Source organism: Sphaeramia orbicularis, chromosome 13 (assembly GCF_902148855.1).
Source record: "Sphaeramia orbicularis chromosome 13, fSphaOr1.1, whole genome shotgun sequence".
NCBI classification, from domain to species: Eukaryota; Metazoa; Chordata; class Actinopteri; order Kurtiformes; family Apogonidae; genus Sphaeramia; species Sphaeramia orbicularis.
This window is the reverse complement of record NC_043969.1, coordinates 45,088,331-45,112,126: the sequence shown is the minus strand read 5'-3', so window position 1 is coordinate 45,112,126 and position 23,796 is coordinate 45,088,331. Positions and strand designations below refer to the sequence as shown.

General features: G+C 38.6%; 1 protein-coding gene across 1 annotated transcript in view; it reads right to left on the bottom strand.

Moving 5' to 3' along the window:
- LOC115430956 (calcium-binding protein 8) overlaps positions 1–23,543 on the bottom strand; it is a 222,416-nt gene extending 198,873 nt beyond the window's left edge. Inside the window, exon 1 of the mRNA XM_030151161.1 lies at positions 23,198–23,543. Coding sequence (XP_030007021.1) covers positions 23,198–23,376 — 179 coding nt within the window. The 5' untranslated portion in view covers positions 23,377–23,543. The remainder of the gene's footprint in view (positions 1–23,197) is intronic.
- Positions 23,544–23,796: the final 253 nt, after the last annotated feature.

Below are 23,796 nucleotides of genomic sequence, written 5' to 3'. Positions count from 1 at the left end.
GTAATCACTGCACGGAACCTCTGTGTTTCATTAAACAAGACGCCCTCTTCCCAACTCTTCTCATTACAAACCCGTCACCAGTTATCGATCGGTTAAATCAGATGTTCAATGTTGTGTAAATTGCGACCGAAAGCTTCTATTTTCAATGCATATTCAAGTAATCAGTCGACTAATTGATCCAGCCTCATCGGCGCCTATAAATTGCCTGTAAAGCAGCGGCAACAGCTGCTGTTTGGTGTTTAAATATGCAGGGCTAAGCTGCGTAAACCGTTTTACTCAAGCTGTTGCATCACAACAACAAAAACAACTCGGTAACGTGTAAAAATCACACACGGACAGAACACTCTAAGCCAGGGGTGTCACACTCATTTTAGTTCAGGGCCACATTCAGCTAAAGTTGATCTGAAGTGGGCCGAACCAGTAAAATAATAACATAATAATATATAAATAATGTAAACTCCAAACTTTTCTCTATGTTTTACAGTGAAAAAAGCAAAATTACATTATGAAAATGTTTACATCTACAAACTATCCTTTCAAATAATGTGAATAACATGAAAAAAATGAAAAAGAAATTGTAATTTTAACACTGTTATGCCTCAGTTTATCATTTCTACATGTACATTAAAACTTACAGACCACAGTTGATCTACAAATACACAAATCATTTAGCAACAGGTGGAATGTTATTAAAACTGCACTTCTCTTCAGACATTTCGGGTTGTTCATATTTGTTCAGGTTATTCAGATTTTTTGCGAAATTATACTTTGTTTTAGTGCAAGGGTGTCCAAACTTTTTTTTAAAGAGGGCCAGATCTGATAATGTGGAGATTGCCAGGGGCCAGTGGTCCCTTCAGACGTTTTTTAAACAGTAAAAATTACATATAAATGCGCTGTTCTACAACAATTTTATTTTCATTGTCACAATATCATTTTTTTTAAATGGCAGTGTAACTAAATCTAAGCCACTCAGGTGTGAACAAATTAAAAAAAAACATTTCTGCCTTCCTTTCACATCTGGAGTCAGATAACATAGAACAAACTGTGTGGAGTATCTTAAACGTCCAAGAAGTTGATAAAAATCTTAACCCCACATTCATTTTAAACATGATTTATATGAGTAATCAGTACTCATATATTACTCAGTAATGCAAAGTCTGTTAATGTTTAAGATGAAAACATATGACTCTTACTCTTGTCTTTCACAAAATCATTCAGAAAGTAATATTTGTGTCACATCTACAAGTACACAACACCAGCAGTTAGAGGCAACTCACCTGGCAACTTGGTAGCCTGCCCTGGTGGTGAATTCACTGAACTCAGGTTCACATGAAGAGTCACTGTTGAGTTTAAAGCAGCTGGAATTCGCTTCACTTTTTCGGAGCGCTCACTCCCTGCTAGCGTGTCATATGCATTAGCATGTTTTGTCTGCTAGTGTCTCTTTTACATTGAATTCCTTAAACAAGGCAACAGTCTGTTGACAAATTAGGCAAACACAATCGCCTCGATTTTCAGTGAAAAAAAATTATACTTCCCATCTCTCCTGGAAGCGGCGGCCCTCACTGTCAACTTTGTTTTTTTATTTACAGGTGCCATGGTTAGAAATTAGCGAAAAGGGTTCACGGTAAGGTCACAGAGCCAGATAGAGTTAGAGTGGTGCTGCCACCATGAGGTGAAAGGAGAAACTGCATTTGAACCTTTTATGATTCATGTACTCGGTTCAACAGTCCAGCGGGCCATAAATAATACATTCTAAAACTGAAGCTGTGGGCCGTATAAAATCTGACCGCGGGCCGTGATTGGCCCCCGGGCCGGACTTTGGACACGCCTGTTTTAGTGTAAATACATGAAAACATTTACACTAACAAAGAGAAAAATTTGGAGTTGTGAGTATTTATAGGTTATGATGAGATTTAACTGGTCTGAATGTGGAACCCGAACTAAAACGATTGTTAACATCTTTGTGTAATTTTTGCATTTCACAATTTATCCCAGGGGCCGGACTGGACCCTTTGGCGGGCTGGATTTGGCCCCCGGGCCGCATGTTTGACACCTGTGCTCTAAGCAGATGAAACCTGCCACGGGTTTTATGAGCTACTAAGTCAAATTTTACACCACGCCGAGGCCATTAGCTGATGCTGTTATCCAAAGTGACTTTCAGTGACTGAGTGAGTCAGGAGTCAGCGTCTGGCTCAAGGACACGTGGAGTTGACGACGGCGGCGGCGGACGGGTGCACTCGCTCTGATTGGACCTGGGGTGTTTAATCACAGGAACAATCGCCGCACATGGAGCGAGATCGGCCATCGCCTTCGGTCGCTTCGATTCTGAGAATGATACAAACGCGTTGATGTCTGCTGTACGGTGGCGGAGCGGTCTCATGTCGTCAAGAAAACCACAACAACGGCCGATTTCTGAGGGAGATTAAAACCACTGCTGTGTATCCACCTTTTGAAGCCATTTGCTGATTTTTCACTTGGATGAATAAGAGCCTGGGGAACAATCTGAGGCCGTTTCACACCTGAAAGGTCAAACCGACACTCATGGTTTTCCTCTGGTTAATCTGTATCAGGGGGGTCCAATCCTGGTCCTCGAGAGCTACTATCCTGCATGTTTTAGACGCATCCCTCTTCCAGCACACCTGATTCACATGATAAGCCCATCATCCAGCTCTGCAGAAGCCTGATAACGACCATCAGGAGGACTGGAGGAGGGAAACATGTAAAACAGGGGTGTCAAACACACTTAATTATGCTCAAAAATCCAACAATACACGCAAAGATACACTTAATTATGCTCAAATATCCAACAATACACGCAAAAATACACTTAATTATGCTCAAAAATCCAACAATACACGCAAAAATACACTTAATTATGCTCAAATATCCAACAATACACGCAAAAATACACTTAATTATGCTAAAAAATCCAACAATACATGCAAAGATACACTTAATTATGCTCAAAAATCCAACAATACACGCAAAGATACACTTAATTATGCTCAAAAATCCAACAATACACGCAAAAATACACTTAATTATGCTCAAATATCCAACAATACACGCAAAAATACACTTAATTATGCTAAAAAATCCAACAATACACTCAAACATACACTTAAATATGCTTAAATATCCTACAATACACGCAAAATACACTTAATTATGCTCAAAAATCCAACAATACACGCAAAAATACACTTAATTACGCTCAAAAATCCAACAATACACGCAAAAATACACTTAATTACGCTCAAAAATCCAACAATACACGCAAAAATACACTTAATTAATTATGCTAAAAAAAATCCAACAATACACACAAAATACACTTAATTATGCTCAAATATCCAACAATACACGCAAAAATACACTTAATTATGCTCAAATATCCAACAATACACGCAAAAATACACTTAATTATGCTCAAAAATCCAACAATACACGCAAAAATACACTTAATTATGCTCAAAAATCCAACAATACACGCAAAAATACACTTAATTATGCTCAAAAATCCAACAATACACACAAAATACACTTAATTATTCTCAAATATCCAACAATACACGCAAAAATACACTTAATTATGCTCAAAAATCCAACAATACACGCAAAAATACACTTAATTATGCTCAAAAATCCAACAATACATGCAAAAATACACTTAATTATGCTAAAAAATCCAACAATACACGCAAAAATACACTTAATTATGCTAAAAAAAATCCAACAATACACACAAAATACACTTAATTATGCTCAAATATCCAACAATACACGCAAAAATACACTTAATTATGCTCAAATATCCAACAATACACGCAAAAATACACTTAATTATGCTCAAAAATCCAACAATACACGCAAAAATACACTTAATTATGCTCAAAAATCCAACAATACACGCAAAAATACACTTAATTATGCTCAAAAATCCAACAATACACACAAAATACACTTAATTATTCTCAAATATCCAACAATACACGCAAAAATACACTTAATTATGCTCAAAAATCCAACAATACACGCAAAAATACACTTAATTATGCTCAAATATCCAACAATACACGCAAAAATACACTTAATTATGCTCAAAAATCCAACAATGCACACAAAATACACTTAATTATGCTAAAAAATCCAACAATACACGCAAAAATACACTTAATTATGCTAAAAAATCCAACAATACACGCAAAAATACACTTAATTATGCTCAAATATCCAACAAGACACGCAAAAATACACTTAAATAAACTTAAATATCCTACAATACACGCAAAAACTTACACTTAAAATTCTGTAATTAAAATGTTTACATCTATGAATTGTACTTGAACATAACATGAACAAATATGAACAACCCGAAAATTTTTTAGTAGAATAAGTGCATTGTTAACAATATTACGCCTTAGTTTATCATTGATACACATGAATTACAACTTACAGATCACAGTGGATCTACAAATAAACAAAACATTAAATAATAGGGAAGGGAGAATATTATTAAAATTCCACATACTTCTCTTAAGACACTTCAAATATTCACTTTTTTTTGTAAAAGACTAGTCTGTAAATATGAACATTTTTATGTAATTTTACATTTTTTACACTATAACAAAGAGACAAATTTGCAGTTTTCATTATTTATAGTTTATTATGATAGTATTTTACTGTTCTGATCCACTTTAGAATTAACTGACCTAAAAATATTTTAACATCCTTGATTGTTAATATTTTCAGTGTAGTTTTTGTATTTCACAAATTCATCCCACGGGCCGGATTAATATGGGGCCATTATTGTAGCAATATTATTTGCAAATGCGTGTGGAGAGTTGAGTGTCCGTATTTCAATCTGTCTGTCCGCAGTCGGATTTGCAAATGTGTAAAAGAATCTGTAAATGCGTGATGAGATTTGTGTGTCTGTACAACAATCTGCAAATGTGTAAAACAACTTGTGTGTGTGTAATCAGATTTGAAAAGTCAAAATATTTTCACTACAAGACCCAGAAATACAGACAAATCATTGGTTACAAGTCAAGCGGCTTCTCGATTGGCTCTCTTTACACACGTGAATTTTGCTACACTTCTGCCGTGACAGATCCACAAATGCGCAGCAGGATTTGTCTGTAAAACCAGGGTTTGCGTCCCTGGGCTCACGCTCACAGGCTCCCTCATTCCGGCTGCGTTCGGCTTTGCTCGCTCTTTACATTGGTAGTAATATATGGCCCCATACGTCTCGTCGTTTGCAGCCATCTTTCCTTGCCCAGGTGAATCTTCTTCGATTTTTAGTGGCAGTTGGTGAACCTTGCAAGCACAATTCACATAAACTCACGTCAGGTACAAGAACGAGCAAAGCCGAACGCAGCCGGAATGAGGGAGCCTGTGAGCCTGAGCCCAGGGCAGCGTGAGCCCAGGCACGCAAACCCTGGTTTTACAGACAAATCCCGCTGCGCATTTGTGGATCTGTCACGGCAGAAGTGTAGCAAAATTCACGTGTGTAAAGAGAGCCAATCGAGAAGCCGCTTGACTTGTAACCAATGATTTGTCTGTATTTCTGGGTCTTGTAGTGAAAATACTTTGACTTTTCAAATCTGTTTTACACATTTGCAGATTGTTGTACAGACACACAAATCTCATCACGCATTTACAGATTCTTTTACACATTTGCAAATCCGACTGTGCACAGACAGATTGAAATACGGACACACAACTCTCCACACGCATTTGCAAATAATATTGCTACAATAATGTCCCCATAGATTAAACCCTTTGGTGGGCCGGATTTGGCCCCCGGGCTGCATGTTTGACACCCCTGATCTAAAACATCCAGGATAGTAGCTCTGGAGGACCAGGACTGGACACCCCTGGTCTATATTATAAAAGCTAAGTGGCCTTTGTCAACATGTGCGTGTCTAAGGAATTACACAAAATCTAGAAAGAGATGACGGTTTACAGAACAAAGGATGTTTCAGCTGCAACAAATAATTCTATATTGTTAATTACAGGGTGCTTGTGCAGGTCTTGAAGGTCTTAAAAAGTATGGAATTTTCAAACATTGCTCTCCAGACATTGAAAAGTCTGGAATTTTGTGTGAAAGTCTTAATACACTGCAAAAATCTAAATCTTACCAAGTGGATTGTTCTCATTTCTAGTCAAAATATCTCATCACACTTAAAATAAGACAGAATCACCTCAAGAGTAACTTCTCAGTGAGACATAAGAACTGATTTTTAGACAATAGATCTTGAAAATCTTATTTCAAGAAATCTTACCAAGATAATTACCTCCGCCAGCAGGTATTGTGATCACTTTGCTTTGTGTGGTTACGTGTTTGCGTGCTTGTTTGTTTGTTAGCAAGATAAGTCAAAAACTTATGGACAGATTTTCATCAAACTTTCAGGAAATGTTGATACTGGCACAAGGAAGAAATGATTACATTTTGGTGGTGATCGAGGGGGGGGCATCTGTCTTGGTGGAGGTCTGCGCTCTCCAAGTGCTTTTCTCATTTTCACTTGTTCCACTGGCAGATTTTTTCCTTAATTCAAGATTTTTCTGCTTCATTCAAGCAAAAAACAAAAAACAAAAAACAGCCAATGGAACAAGACGCTGACAACCTCACAAATTCAACATATTATTGACGATAGCTAATTCTGTTGGGTTTCTGTAAATTGGCTTAGAGTCTGGTTTGGACCAACTCTATATGTAAAGTGTCATGAGATAACTTTTGTTATGATTTGGCGCTATATAAATAACATTTATTTATAAATTTTTAATTGATTGATAATTTAGCTAATCTAGGCCTGGGTAATATATGAAAATAACTCATTCTACTGAGATTATGTTTTCTAAAAATCATGGAAAATGCCTGAAACATTTCATGTCTAAACGAATGACACAGTCTAAATCCAACAGTATTGTATTATGTTCATTATCAACAAGCTTCCATGTCCCACAAACATGCAGTTGTAAGTTTTTCACAGGACGTTTTTCTGCTCTGCACCAATTAATCTAAAATATTTCCACATACACTGGACATCTAAACTGCAGCCTTGAACACTTCTTGCCCCATCCACGCTAATGCAGATGGACAAATCCACATCATGTAGATCAGAGTGTCAAACATGCGGCCCGGGGGCCAAAACCAGCCCGCCAAAGGTTCCAATCCAGCCCTTGGGATGAATTTGCAAAGTGCAAGTTAGGGCATCAAACTCAAAAACAATATCATAATAACCTGTAAATAATGACAGCACCATTTTTTTCCCCTTTAGTTTAGTGCAAAAAACATAAAATTATGAAAATGTTTACATGAACAAACAATAAAATGTGAATAACCTGAACAAATATGAACAACCTGAAATGTCTAAAGAAAACTGAGTATGATTTTAACAATTTTCTGCCTGTTACTAAATGTCTTTGTAGATCTGATCTGTAATGCATATGAATCAATGATAAGCCGAGGCATAATATTGATAAAATTGTACTTATATTTCTTAACACATTTCCTTTTTTTCAGGTTATTCACATCATTTTTGTTCGGATAATTCGTAAATGTAAATATTGGCATAACTGAATGTCATTTTTTTGCACTAAAACAATTTGGAGTTGTCATTATTTATTGGCTATCATGCTTATATTTTACTGGTCCGGCCCACTTCAGATTAAATTGGACTGAATGTGGCCCCCGGAAAAAAATGAGTTTGACACCCCTGATGTAAAGAACACATTTCAACAACCAACACCTAAGATAATGCAAGTTTACAACTATCACTAACTAAACTAAAGCTAAATATGTGTTTAGAGAAACCCTGCCTTAGTGTGGACAGAGCAACAGTTAATTTTATAGATCTGATGGATTTCATTATTTACTGAATGACTGAATTCTTTCTAAAGCACAGTTTTCCAAAATTTCCAAAGGACGCTGTATGTTTAATGGTAAATCACTCTGAAGGGCTCAGTGTATAACAGTAGTTTTCATAATGAATGTTGAATTAAAACCACAAACCTCAGAGAAATCCAGAGAAATCTAGGTTTAACATTAAGTGTGACAATTGTAGGTGCACTAATAAAAGCTTATGTTGCCCCACGACCGCTCCGCCCGTCTGGGGAACGTAGTCTGGTGGTCCCCAGACCTTGTACAGTACAAGACAATCCAGGCTCTTTTCATGGGTCATTCCACATTGGTGGAACGCTCTACCGAGTGCTACAAGAACAGAGTCATCCCTGCCTATCTTCAAGAAGCTCCTGAAGACCCAGCTCTTCCGAGAGCACCTCCTATCCTAGCACTTTCAAACATTCCATTTTAAATATTCTAATAAGGTTTTTTCCCAGGATAACCACAGATTCTTCCAGGATTATCTCTGGACCTGCTGCGGTGGTCCTGCCTCTTCCTTTTTTTTTTTTTTAATATTCTTTATTTAAATTTTCAAAGGAATACAGGCACAGACATATGTCCCTATGCTTAACACACTTGTTTAGCCACCCATAAATACGTTCACTTATAAAACAGCACATTATCTATGTTCACAAACTTAAAAAAAAAAACAACCTTTGTATACACATTAACACCTAAGAAAAGAAAAAAAAAAAAAAAAAACCTTTTGTAAACACATTAAAACCTATAAAAAAAAAAAAAACGTACATACATATACATATTAACAACAAGGCACACATTCTTAAAATACGCATACATGTTTTGGGTTTTTTTTTCTTCCTCTTTTAATGTGAAGACTGACTTACAAGTCTATTATGTTCCATGGAAGAGACTGCTGTTTGTCCAGAGTTCTTCTTCTACGTAGTTCAGTCAATGTTTGTTTAATCACTGTATTACTATCTATGAGATTCTGATTAATGACTGTTAAACATCTCGTTTTCCAGAGCTTGACTGTCACAATGCAGATGATTAACTGGAAGAGTCTTTGTTTGTTTGTTGGTGTTGATTCCTCTAGAAGTCCGTACATGACTGAGCGGTAGTTTATAGGGCAGCTCAGGCCAATGTTTTTAAAGAAAGTCCAAACAGCTTGCGCTCTATAGCAGTCAATAAGTACATGTTCTTGAGTTTCGTCATGCCTCTTCCCTGCCCTCATCATCACCACTCACTTATCCTCAACCGCCTCCATGTGTCTCCCCCTTCTCCCCCTCTCCCCCAGTCTCTATCTCTATCTCTATCTCTATCTCTCTCTTTTTTTCTCCTTCTCTACCCTCTCTCTTTAACCCCAACTGGTCCAGGCAGACGGCCATCCTCCAGGAGTCTGGGTCTGCTCGAGGTTTCTGCTGTTAAAGGGAAGTTTTTCTTCGCCACTGTCACCAGTCACAAGTGTTTGCTCCTGGAGGATTCTGTTGGGTTTCTGTAAATTGGCTTAGAGTCTGGTTTTGACCAACTCTACATATAAAATGTCAAGAGATAATTTTTTTTGTGATCTGGAGCTATATAAATAAAATTTGATTGATTGAGTGATTTAATTGGTTTTCCCCTGTAAGTCGCTTTGGAAAAAAGCGTCTGCCAAATGCATAAACATAAACATAAACAATTGTCGATCTTGACCTCTATGAAACTTTTTTTACATCCTGATCAGATTTCGCTCAGTCCAATCGATCTTCTCCTCCCACAGATCCAGAAGGAAACCCTCCTGATGTGGTCAGACCAAGTGTTCCTGCTTCATCGTGGTCTTTTGGGTCTTTCCAGGGTGGTTAAGACTGGGTCACAGCTGAACTGAACTCAATTACAGCTGAGACATAAATAAACCCACCTCCACTTCGGCTGTGTGAACGCCTTGGAGGGAAAGCACTACATGTACCGACACTTCAAGGATAAGACAAACATGACATGACTAATCAAAACACTTTGACCCTGAAGGTAGAATCAGTGAGCGGCGAACTCAACCGTCGCCAATAAAAAGCTCCTTGTCCTTAAAGAACCGACTGGAAGGTGTGATGAACGCATCGCTCTTTACAAACTTCTTCAGTCCATGTATATGTCAGGGTAGAGACTGCGATCTGGTAGGATCGGCGATTCTACCAGTAGAAACTCCGATCAGAGTCTCTGACCCTAACCCTAACCCTAACCCGATCGGAGTTTCTACTGGCAGGATCGGAGTTTCTACCAGTAGAGACTCTGATCGGAGTTTCTACTGGTAGAGACTACGATCGGAGTCTCTACTGGTAGAATCGCCGATCCTACCAGATCGCAGTCTCTACCCTGATATAGACGCTGCGGATCAGTCGCAGTGAAACCTCACACCGAAGGATTTAAACCCCTGACAGTACTTGAACGCCTCCACTGTCCACTCTGTTAACAGAACAGAACACTGTCTACACCAGGACCGGTCCAACCTGGTCCAATGTAGGCAGAAAAATGTATCATGTTTTAACTAGTGCTGTTAAACAATGAAACATTTTAATCAGATTAATCACAGGGTTGCTTTGGATTAATTTCAATTAAATACCATTCATATTTAATCTATACTAATTGTGTTTCATTTTACATGAGCAAACCGACTCAAGAAAGAAGGGAATATATATGTACTTAACGTATTTATTAAACACCTTCAACAAAACAACTTGAAACAACTGTTCCGTCTTTGTTTTTTTTGTCCTCGTATTTCCCTCCAGAGTGCCAATGTGCTGTTTAGTGTCTTCCGTCTTTATTGGTTGGTTCTGCTGCCTTTCACTATTGGATCTACTGACTATTTGTGCATGTGTGATGGTAACTCTACTTGGACAAACTGCCCCAAATGCATTGGCAGAGACGTTCAGAGTCATTCTGTGCTGCAGATGAGTTAATTGCATTAAAGTTTTTAATCAGATTAATCATGATGATGGATTAATCCACGTTAACATTTTTGACAGGCCTAGTTTTAACATGTTTGGTAATAATCAGTTCATCTCATATGGTTCATTGTTTAGTAATGGTCAACTCATACTCATTTTTAAGGATGGGAATTGGTAAGAATTTAGCAATTTTGTTCCATTATCAATATCACACATCAGTTCTCATTGGATTAACCCTTTATTGGGCAAGTGACTATTTTTGATCATTTCCACATACATTACAAGACAGTGACAGCAACAGTTACAGTGAGTCACCAATCTCAGGTCCAATGTGGTCTCCAGGGTCTGTAAGGTCCACCTCTGCATGAACAGTGAGTGGACCTGCTTTGTTTGGTACCATGAAGTAATGGTACTAATGTAAGGAATGATGTTCAAAGGGAGAATGTGGATGTGGACAGGGGTCTGGATCAGCACTGATGTAGGTCTAATGTTCTAGAAGTGATGTTCTTTTCAACTTACATGTGTTTCTCTTGTATTTTTGATATATACTTGGATTTTTTTTTTTTTCACTTGTGGGTAAGGAACCAAATGTGGTAACTTTACTGACTTTGATTTTCTTCATAGCAATAAAAATTTGTGAAAAAAATCACAAAAGTAATAAAAACTTGTTATGTCCTCCAATAACACACTAAGGTGGAAATTTTAAATTTCAGAGTATTTCTGTGAGTGAACTATAAGGGGTTCATAATAATAATAATAATAATAATGTTTATTTATATAGCACTTATCACAGAAAGAATTCACAAAGTGCTTTACACTAAAATCCAAAGTAAAATACATAGGAAAAAAAAAACACAGCTACATTACAAGTATAAAAACATAAAGCAAATGGTCATAAAGCTCACCTCTGTCTAAAAGTGAGTGGGTTTAAAGTGTGAAGTTAAGATTAAGCAATAAACTGCAGTACAAATGGCTTGGTTTGCATTAACTCTTAAATGTAAAATATGCTCTGACATTTGGCATTTGATTCAAACAAACCTCCTAAAGGGTTCTGAAGGTGTAGTTAAAGGAGAGTCAGATCTACCCCTCGTCGTCATGGAGATTATTCATAAACAATAGTAAAAGCAGGTTGACACAATGAAACGGCACTGACATTAACAGTCACAAGTCAATAAGTGATATCAATAATGGAACTAGAATGCTTATCAATTCCCATCCCTAACAGTTTGAGGGGTCCTCCCACTAAAAAATGCTCCAAATGGGGTAAATTGGAGATCGATGGGGTAGAACATTCAGTTCAGCGTCCAAAAGGAAGTCTTAGCTAAAGGTAACGTACTTTCCGGACTATAAGCTGCTACTTTTTTCTCGTTTTGAACCCTGCGGCTTATACAGCTTGAGTATAGATTTATACAGGCTAACGGCCTCCAGGGGGCGCTCTAGCAAGAAGCGCAAAAGTGAGACAGACAGGTGGAAGAGGTGATGAAGAGGAGAAGTTTTAGTCTTAACTTTTAACAATCATTTTGTGTGTCATGCACAAACCCTCATCCTGGAAAACACACAAAGAAACGCATATTTTGCAGCTTTTAAGTTAAAAGCAATCAATGTGTCTGTCTAAGAAGGAAACAGAGCACGGAAGTGAAAACTGAGCAACAACAGAGGAGAGACATAGAAGGAGTGTGACCAGTGGCGGCTGCTCGTCTTTCAGACAGGGGAAGCTCATTGTCGGCTTACATTAAAAAAAATTGCCAAGTTATTTAAACATACATTCGGCCCTCCGTTCCTTTTTAAGAAAATGCTCAGTGACCTTATCGTACTAAGTCGGCGTCTTTCCCAGGGACTGGACCAGTGTCCTCTGAATGTCCAGCAGAGCTGGGCTGCTTAGATTGCCTTGGCCCAGTGTGTTGTGGGTGTAAGACTTCAGCCTTTTTAAACAACAGATGCTCCTTTCACTCCAACCTAGCCGACAGTTTGATTGATTTAACTATCTACAAAACGATATTAAACTCGAACAAGAAATGATTAAATTATGTAACTGAAACAAGACAATGCTGAAATTATGTTAAACTGAAACAAGGAAGTCCAATGAGTGTGTTTTATTTACAGTGCAAGAAATGAACGAGTAATTTCGTAGTGGTTTCTCTCTCTCTCTTTCACAGCAGAATGTGCGACGGTATTAAACTGAACTGTGTCAGTGAAGGAGTAGATCTGAAAACAGCTGTCAATCAAACGGGTTTCAGTCTTTCAACTGATCCTCCAATCAGCACATGGGATTCTGGCGTCCAGCCCGGCCGAGCTCCGCCCACAGCTCCATTCACCCCCAGAGACGCCCGATGTCTGGGGGCGGGACAACATCGTGGCATTTATCCAATTACCGTCCAGTTTTGAGGCAATGAAAAAAACTGTTCCACTCAGTCCCATTGAAGCCCAGAGACGGACACAGTCTACGGACAAATGCACTGAGCAGAGATGGAGGAGAAAACAGAGACATGGGAATGGAGGAGAAGTGAACGACATCGCGTCCGTTGGTTTGTGATAAAACTGATTCTGAACAAACTCATCTTTGAGATGAACGTGTTCTAACACATTTGTAGTCAATAAAATGTCAGCACAACCAAACATATTTAACCATTTAATTTTCATAATTTTAGGGGAAGCCGGGCTTCCACTGCAGTCTATGAGAAATCGCCACTGAGTGTGACGGAGCCTTTCTGAGGCTGTTCAACTCCAACACTGAAGAAGACGACTGCAGTGGTTTCAATGAGCAGAAGATGAAGATGAAGATAGGGATCAATGACTTTTCTGGGTTTTTTAACCAGTCGTGTTCCTGCCGTTTTACTGCCGTGTTACAGGCACTGTTTGGAAAAAAGCAGTTAAGGTATGGGAATAAATATTTAAATACTCTTTCTGTTTACCATCTTTCTGTGTAAATATCTCATGTCACAACGTGGACACCTGCGGCTTATAGTCAGGTGCGGCTTACAGCCCGGAAAGTACGGTATATAAAGGAAGTCTGTGCAGGTTCTCATTTGCCCAGGTTAGCGTTCTTCTTGGTAATTCTTCTAAGTTCAACTGGACTGGTTTTGCTCTTTTGAAAAGAGCAAAACCAGTCCAGTTGAACCTAGAAGAACTACCACAAAGAACGATTTAAGAACGACTGAACTTCAGTTGAACCTAGAACAACTACCAAGAATATACAGGGTGGGGAAGCAAAATTTACAATGAACATTTAGTTGTTTTTTTCTCAGCAGGCACTACGTCAGTTGTTTTGAAACCAAACATATATTGATGTCATAATCATACCTAACACTATTATCCATACCTTTTCAGAAACTTTTGCCCATATGAGTAATCAGGAAAGCAAACGTCAAAGAGTGTGTGATTTGCTGAATGCACTCGTCACACCAAAGGAGATTTCAAAAATAGTTGGAGTGTCCATAAAGACTGTTTATAATGGAAAGAAGAGAATGACTATGAGCAAAACTATTACGAGCAAGTCTGGAAGTGGAGGAAGCAACAAAAAAACATACCAAAGCTTTTATTAAAGCTCTCAAATCCAAAATCCTAAAGGATCCAACCAAATCCATGAGAAAAATGGCAATTGAGCTTGAGGTAGACAACAAGAGCGTTAGAAATGCAGTAAAATATGATTTGAAGTTAAAATCTTACACAAGAACACCAAAACACTTGTTGACAACAGCAACAAATCCAACTTTAGCAATTTTTGGGAATCATGTTTATGGCCGCCTTCTAGCCCAGATCTAAACCCTCTGGATTCTGCTATTTGGGGCGTTTTAGAACATGCTACCAATAGAACATCACACAGCAATGTCCACTTTCTTAAAGATACTATTAAAGAAGAATGGGAGAAGTTGTCACCCGAATATTTGAGGAACACTTGCGCAAGTTTCAGGAAGCGTGTGAAGGCAGTTATTGAGAAAGAAGGAGGACACATAGAATAAAAACATTTTCTATTATGTACATTTTCTTGTGGCAAATAAATTCTCATGACTTTCAATAAACTAATTGGTCATACACTGTCTTTTAATCCCTGCCTCAAAATATTGTAAATTTTGCTTCCCCACCCTGTACACAGGAAGTACAGAGCATCATTAGCCGGTTAGTTCTCATTTGTTGCCGTTTAATTAACACTTCTGCATCTGACTTCTCCAGACTTTGCCTCCTTCTTAGACTCCATTCGGCTTCTGATGAAGCCAACAACAATAGAAGTCATTAATCATCATCAGACGACCTCAGAACCATCACGGTCCCGGTCCTGAACATGAAAAGACCAGTGTCACTCATGCGTGACAAGGAGGCCAGGTGGCGAAGTCTCACATCAGCAAAACAGCAGTGACGGCGTCTAAAGCAGGACATTCTGTACCAAAACACACACACACACATATACCACCGTCCCCCCAACACCACAAAATCACCACATCCAGGAGTGTTTAGAAACTTATGTGAGGTCTCTAATAGAGGTGACACAGAATATCAGTACAGGAATATACTGTTACTCCGGCCTGTGATTCGTCTTCTTAATCGACAAACTGGTGCCAAATATTGATGTTTTTATTGCAACTTGTGACCACATGGACATGGAAGGCGTAGTTTAACCCCTGAGACATTATTCCAGGTAAAAGTACTGCTGTGAATTGTCGTCTGTTTCAGCGAGCATGTGTTTGTGTTCGTTTTCTTCCGTGGTTTTTGTTTTACTGTGTGTTTTAGGGTCAAAACAGGTGAAATAACCGAAAAAGACAAAGAGAGGAATTTAAATTTGACAGGTTTTTACTAAATAAGGCACTCAGTATCCTCTAAACTGCTCTTTATCTGCTAAAGAAAGAAAAATGGTTGATTTATGTTTATTACAAGCTAAGCGGTGTATCGCTTTGTGTTGGAAAAATATTGGTCGCCCCTCTTTTGACTTCTGGTTAAATAATTTAACCTCAAGTTTGGCTGTTGAGAAACTAACATATACGGTTAAAAAGAGAACTTCGGAATTCTATAACATTTGGAAGATGCTTTTGGATTTAATTAAGAGTGGTGATAATGAAGGGGTAGTGAGTAAGTGACAAATTGGGACATTTTGTTTGATGTAGGAATGTACATGTATAGTATTATTTCAACTCTATACCTAAGTTTTATTTATTATGTTATTTAATCAGCTGTTTCTGTATAATGCTGTCAGATTAATGTTTGTCACATCTTTTTGAGATTTATTTTATTTATTTTCATTTTATGTATTTGTTTTGCTTTATTTATACAGGAGGTCCTCGGGTTACGCGGTACTTGACCTACGCTGTTTCGACTTTATGACGCCTGAGTCTCGTCCGCCAGTTTGTCTCCAGCCCCATAGTGTAGAGTGTCTGTGTTTGTGCTCCGTAATTTTCTTGGTATCCTCGCCTTTTTCACCCTCTTTTTTCACATCATGGCCCCAAAAAAGAAAGCAGGATCTTCTAGCGATGCTGGTCCAGCCAAGAGGAAAGCCATTACGATGGAAACGAAGCTGGATTTCATCAAAAGGTCGGAGAAAGGTGAGACGCCGACGAACATCGGTAAAGCCTAATACGTGTATTTGGATATTTATTTCAAGATTTAGGGGGTATTAAAGGGTTAATTCCGACTTACGCGGAAATTCGGGTTATGTCGCCAGCGTAGGAACGGAACTCGTTCGTAACCCAAGGACCTCCTGTACATATATTTATTTTCATTTATTCATTTATTTATTTATATATTTATTTTTTCTCTGCCATGTTCAAGATGTTCATGATGTTTAAAGTTTTGCATGAATGAAAAATAATAAATACATGTTTATTAAAAAAATAAATAAATAAGGCACTCAGAATGTACATCAGTAAGAGATTTTGGATGTTGAACATGAACTGTGAACTGGAACACACTGAAAAACAAAGATTTGAATTTGGGCCCAGTAGTTTTTGTTTTGGGTTCTTTCTTCTAAATCAGTTCAGCCGCTTTTTGGCACCTGGTTGAACTCCAAAACACAGTTACACGATCAAAAAAAAAAAAAAAAAAAAAAAAAAGAGTAAAGTAAGTAACAAAATAAACAAAAGCAGCCAAAATGATTTTAAAAAATGAATAAGTAACAAAATAATAAGTATTAAGACAAGGCTGGATCAGTTAGTCGACTGATTACTTGAATATGCACTGAAAATAGAAGCTTTCGGTCGCAATTTACACAACACTAAACATCTGATTTAATTGATCGATAACTGGTGACGGGTTTGTAATGAGAAGAGTTGGGAAGAAAGCGTCTTGTTTAATGAAACACAGAGATTCCGTGCAGTGATTACAGCTTTAAGTCATTTCTATGTCGTTTCTATCAGCCCAGGCTTTGTATTAATTTAACTCTTTAACCCCTGACACATTATTTCAGGTAAGCATGCTGCTGTGAATTTGCATCTGTTTCAGTGAGTATGTGTTTGTGTTCCTTTTCTTCAGTGGTTTTTGTTTTACTGTGTGTTTTAGGGTCAAAACAGGTGGAATAAGAGAAAAAGACAAATAGAGAAATTCAAATTTGACAGTTTTTTTTTTTTTTTTTAACTAAATAAAGCACTCGGAATGTACATCAAAAAGAGATTTAGGATATTGAACATGAACTGCGAAGGATTTGAATTTGGGCCCAGTAGTTTTTGATGAAAAAAAAATTAATAAGTAACAAAATATTAAGTAACATGAACAATATAAGCCACTAACTGAACAAAATTTATGAAAAAATTAAATTAAATAAGCAATCAAATGAACATAAACGAGTAAGATATTTACAAAATAATAAATAACATGAAAAAATGTGCAAAAAATGAACTAAAATGAAGTACAAATAAATAAAATAAGCAACACGTATTTGAATTTTGGCCCTGTAGATTTTGTTTTGGGGCTGTTCTAAATCAGTCTAAACCTGGTTGAACTCCAAAAAGCAGTTATACAATCTAAACTCGGTAAAAACACAGTAAAAAAAAAAAAAATTTTTAAAAATAGGTCCAATGGTCCTGCAGCTTACCAGCCAAATTAAAAGCTTTGGGAAATGTATCCAGATGCCATTTATTCTCACCCAGTTCTGTGTATTTATTCTGTTACAGAAATAGCCCATGTTTTGGTCATATTCCAATCAGATCTGTGAAATATTCCAATTCCAACTTGATATCATTGATACTTATTGATTTATTGGATCAACCCACTTCCTATCTCTTATAATGGGAAAATGTTTCAAAGTGGCACCAAATCCAGAATCAGATCCGGATCCAAATAATTTCAATACCTTGTGTTGACATCATCATACAGAAGCTGTATACCAAGTCTGAAGTCAATCAGAACTGGAGTTTTTGAGAAGACGACGATGGAAATTTTTTCCCCATAAGAGCCCATGTTAAATTTTCCGTCAGTTCCCGGATCCAGAAGAAGATCCTGATCAGCATGTGGACATTATGTTTTGGTCACCTCCCCATCAGGGCTGGACTGTAGAAATTTACACTGGATATCATTTATATTTACTGAGTTATTACATCCATCCACTTCCTATCTCTTATAATGGGGAAATTTTTCAAAGTCGCACCAAATCCAGAATCAGATCCAGATCCAAATAGTTTTACTAACTTTTGTTGACATCATCATAAAGAAGCCGTATACCAAGTTTGAAGTCAATGGGAATTGTAGTTTTGGAGAAGAAGACGATTGAAAATTCTGTAACGGACGACAGACGACAACGACACATGACAACAATAGCTGTCGGCAGGTAAGCTAAAAAGTGGTTCCAGACCCAACAAACCCCACCCCTTGCATGTATTGAAGCTTATTTTGACATCGATCCAGCTGATGTCATCATGTCTACAGGGTGGGGAAGCAAAATTTACAATGAACATTTAGTTGTTTTTTCTCAGCAGGCACTACGTCAGTTGTTTTGAAACCAAACATATATTGATGTCATAATCATACCTAACACTATTATCCATACCTTTTCAGAAACTTTTGTCCATATGAGTAATCAGGAAAGCAAACGTCAAAGAGTGTGTGATTTGCTGAATGCACTCGTCACACCAAAGGAGATTTCAAAAATAGTTGGAGTGTCCATAAAGACTGTTTATAATGGAAAGAAGAGAATGACTATGAGCAAAACTATTACGAGAAAGTCTGGAAGATACTATTAAAGAAGAATGGGAGAAGTTGTCACCCCAATTTTTGAGGAACACTTGCGCAAGTTTCAGGAAGCATGTGAAGGCAGTTATTGAGAAAGGAGGAGGACACATAGAATAAAAACATTTTCTATTATGTCCATTTTCTTGTGGCAAATAAATTCTCATGACTTTCAATAAACTAATTGGTCATACACTGTCTTTCAATCCCTGCCTCAAAATATTGTAAATTTTGCTTCCCCACCCTTTATGCATGTGCTGATGTCAGTATATCAGTTGCCTCTATATATGTGCCAAGTTTGAAGTAAATTGAAACAAAATTGATGTTTTTATAGGCATTTGAAATTTCACCCATTCTAAGTAAATGGGAGGAAAAAAAGATTTTTAAAAATTCAGTAAAAAATTGAACTTTGACCTACTTTTCCCAAAATGTAATCAGATCTGTTGTGGGTCACAGGTAATCTATAAACCCAATTTGGTCTGAATTCAACCAATAGTTTTGCTGCTACAGTGTTAACAAACAAATCAAACCAAAAACAGTACCCCTTGCCTCCCTTTTGGGGGGCGGGATTAAAATCATGAAAACATTGCAAACAATAAAAACAACAAACACAAGGAAAACGGTGTTTAAAAAAAACAAAAAACAAAAACAAAGCCAATAACCGTCTATTTATATAAGTGGGTCGTTCTTTCTCATTCGCTGCTCTGTGTTTTGGCCCCCATTCCTGAGGCAGCGGGGGGGGGGGGGGGGGGGGGGGGGGGGGTACACTGAGCATGCTCAGATGTCTATGGAAAGAACAAGGTCTATTCTATCACCACATTTTCAAATTCTTTCCTATTGAGTACAAGGTTCAATTTTTATGAACATTTAAAATAAATCATGAAATCGGAATGCTCACCACAGACACGTCAGGGGTTAAAGGGTTAAAGTCAAAAAGACAAGATGATTTGTGCAGGACTTCAAAGTTTAGATTCAGTCTGATGAGGAAGTAGGAGTGAATGTGTTTTGTCCGTGTAGTGAATGTGATGACTCAGTCCAATCTGAGTAAACACACTTCTGCTCTGACGCTGTAACGACAAAACTTCTGCAGCAAAAGAACAAAGGACGCATTAATACCAAAGAGCTTCGATAAGCCCAGACCTGTTCGTTAGTGTTGAACCTGTGGACTGACGGGAATCTGGGGAAACATGAGAACAGATCTGAAGTCTTCGACTGACACAAGATAGACAACAAACCAAACAATTCTAAAGGGGCTGAACGTTATTGATTCCATTGTCGATTCCTCCGTGCATTATCTTCTAGACTGATTGACTCATTTAGCCTTGAATTTTACATATTGATTTGACTGTCACTGAGGAGAAAAGACACCAAAGGTAAGAATGTGTTGCCATTTTTTTTTTTTTGGTAAAAACATCAAATCAAACCAATCGATCGTCAAATAGATTAATTAACTGTATCACATTTAATCCAATAAGCAGAGCTCTGACACCAGCATGTGCATAAAATCCAGGAAAACATGGACTTTTTATCCGCTTACAGCACGCAGACATCTTCAACACCTGAAGATATTATGGATTACAACAGAAATTAAGTGTCTGCCACAAAATCTGTCCATGGAAACCATTAATTAAAAGTGTTTCCAGAGTCTACACAGCGTCTCAACACGATATCGATCCAAACAACAAATACGTCAAAATCATCATTTCTCTCATGGTTAACCCTTTATAGGACACTCATTGAAATACTCCGAAATTCTAAATTTCAGTCTTAGTGTGTTATTGGACATCGTCATCTAACACCTCATCGGTTGCCGTGACAACAGACTCCCTCCTCTTGCCATAAAACATCTGAGCAGCACTTGCTAAAAAGTAAACACATGCAATAAAACAACTGTTATAAAAGTCATAAACTGACAAAGAAAATGACTCATATTCACTATTTACAGCTTCCAAACTTCTATAAATTCTCTCTGAATCACTGTATAGTTTTATAAAAACCAACATGTTTCTGGACCTCACTGAGGCGCAGGACTAGCCCCATGTTTACAGGGTTCCTACAGGGTTCTGCAAGTTACATTTAAGGGTGTATTCAGACCTACTTAATACTAATAAAATAATACATCACACTTTACATAGCGCTTTTTTGGACACTCAAAGACGCTTCACAAACAGAACAAAACAGAAGAACAAAGGGGCTCAAGAAAATGCGAGTTTGAACAGGTGAGTTTTGAGGAGTGATCTGAAGTTTGGAATTGAGTCTGAGTTCCTGATGTTTTGTGGGGGTGAGTTCCATAGGGTGGGGGTGACTGCAGCGAAGACTCGGTCCCCCAAGGTCCCCCAAGGTGCTTTGTCCTAGTAGTGAGAATTTACTCGCAAAGTCCAGACTTTTTTTTTTTTTTCGGTGTGAATACAAATATGCGAACTCTGATCCAAACTAAACAAGCGGACTCAGACTACCTCTCCTAGGTGGTCTCGGTCCGTTTCCAAACAGACTCTGGGCCGGTTCGCTTCAGGTGTGAATATAACCAACTTTGGGCAGAAACAAACCAAGGAACCATGTGACTTTTTGTGCTTGACGAGCCACCGTAGCTGCATGGCATTGTGGGTAATCAACAAAGCTGGAAGTAGCATGGGTAGTCAGAGCTAACAGCAGCAGCCATGAGCTGTGGAGTGATGAGGAGACTGAATGTGTCTGACGTTTGGTCAGTGGTATCATACGACCTCCTTATTTGTTTTCATAAACACCCACCGTCTCCGATCCACCCCGTCCCTGACTTTTCTGTCCAATGCTAGCACAGTTCGTCACATGCGTGCTTCTATTTACAAATTTTGGTCCACCAGCAACAAATGCAATGACAATGTGATCTGACTCAGATGAAAAAAATAAAGTTCGCATTTGATTCAAACCAAATAAGCAGACCATCTATTAGTTTTTGTTTTTTTGTTTTTTGTTTTTCCCTCGTGGCTATTGTCTTTAACCTCCTCCACCAAGGAGGTTATGTTTTTGTCGGCGTTAGTTTGTCGGGCTGTCTGTCTGTGTGCAAGATAACTCAAAAAGTTATGGATGGATTTGGATGAAAATTTCAGGAAATGTCGATACTGGCACAGGAACAAATGAGTAAATTTTGGTGGTGATCGGGGACGGACGGACTGATCTGCTTTGGCGGAGGTCTGCGCTCTCCGAGTGCTTTTCTAGTTACTTTTTGCTTCCGAGTCGTCCCCTAAAGTTGGCAAAGTCATCTTTCTTGGGCGATTAACGGCTGCACGTGTGTTGAGCTGAATGTTCTGTAATCATTTCTGAAAAGTTAGAGCGAATTGGTTCCAAATTTCAATATAAGTCGTCGGGTTGGAACTGGTGGAACTGAGTGGACGAACGGTACTTTCTTTGCATCTCGGATACATTTAAACACAACACAGCCAACAAGTTTATAGCAACATAATTTAAGACCTACCATATCAACTTTAGTACCTTAAAAGGACTTTTTTAAGATATTAAATGCAGGTTTGCAAATTCAAGACTTTTAAGACTTTTTAAGACCCCGCGGGAACCCTGTTTTTAATGTTTGCGGAAATGACCAAAAATAGTCACTAGACTGATAAAAGGTTTAAGACAGACTTTTGAACCTGAGAGAAAGTTGATGTTTCATCTCTTTGGTAAATGTTTAAAAAGCAGCAAAATGTTTCACTAATGTAGATACAGAACGTTAACAACAATCAGAACGATACGATCGATGTTTGTGCAACAACAAAACGCGCAGCTGTGAAGTCGAGTGGAATAAGAAATGATCGACAGACTGCGAGGTTTAGCTGCGAATGTAAACAAAACAAACAAAAACAAGCGAACGGATGTATTGTGATATGTTTTTTCATTAGATAACACCTTTTCGTGCAGTCGTCTGCATTTGCATCCATCCCAGACCCTGCCTAAAAACATCACCTCCCAATCCTCCGGAGCATCATTAGTTCCTTTACGTTCCTGCTTCCTTCAGGTGTTTAAAAACTCCTACGGTTCTGCAGGAGGCGGAGAATATTCCTACAGTTCAATGACACTTGGCTGGACGTTCGACAGGAGCGATTTACTCTGAGATTAACCGACTTTACCGTCACCTGAGGCTGCGTCTGAAGGTAATTCATCAGAGCATCGTCAGTGCATAAAGACAAAGCAGGCTGTCCAAACTGACACTGAGCGTCCCACACAAGAAGAAGAAGAAGTAGTAGTAGTAGTAGTGCTGGGTGTTTTCTGTAAAAGCCCATCTGCTCAGTCTGGTTCTTACCCGTACTGGTCTGGATACTGCAGCACATCAGGCTCCCTCTCTGGACTCTCCATCACCTCGTCCGGCGTCCCGTCCGTCAGGTAGGGGTTGCCGGGCAGGTCTCCGTTCACCTCTGAGTGCGACGGCGTGGCGGGCTCCATTCTTGTCCGAGGATCCGGCTCGGTGACCTCCTCCTCCATCAGATCCCACGGCAGAGTCCCCGTCCCTGAACCAGCTCTGAGCCCGGCTGCCTCCACGCTTTGGGCTGGTCCCAGAGCAGCAGCATCGGTCTCCAGAACCCCCCCGATGGTAAAGATCTGAGCAGTGAGAGCAGCAGGTACGACGGACGGCTCCTCTCTCTCACACTACACTCCCTCCCTCCTTCCTCTTTCTCTACCCCTTTCTTTCTTTTTTTTTTTTGCTCACTCACTCACTCACTCACTCCACCGTGCAAACATTCCTCCACATGGGGAGACAGAGGAGTGGAGGGCTCATTAGTGAGTCCCAGTGACAGCCCTGCCCGCCTCTGGCTGGACGCGCAAAAACTCAAAGAGGACGGGAGGGGTGGTGTTGGTGGTTTAGAAGGGTGGAGGGGGGTGGGGGTGGTGGAAAAAGGAGAC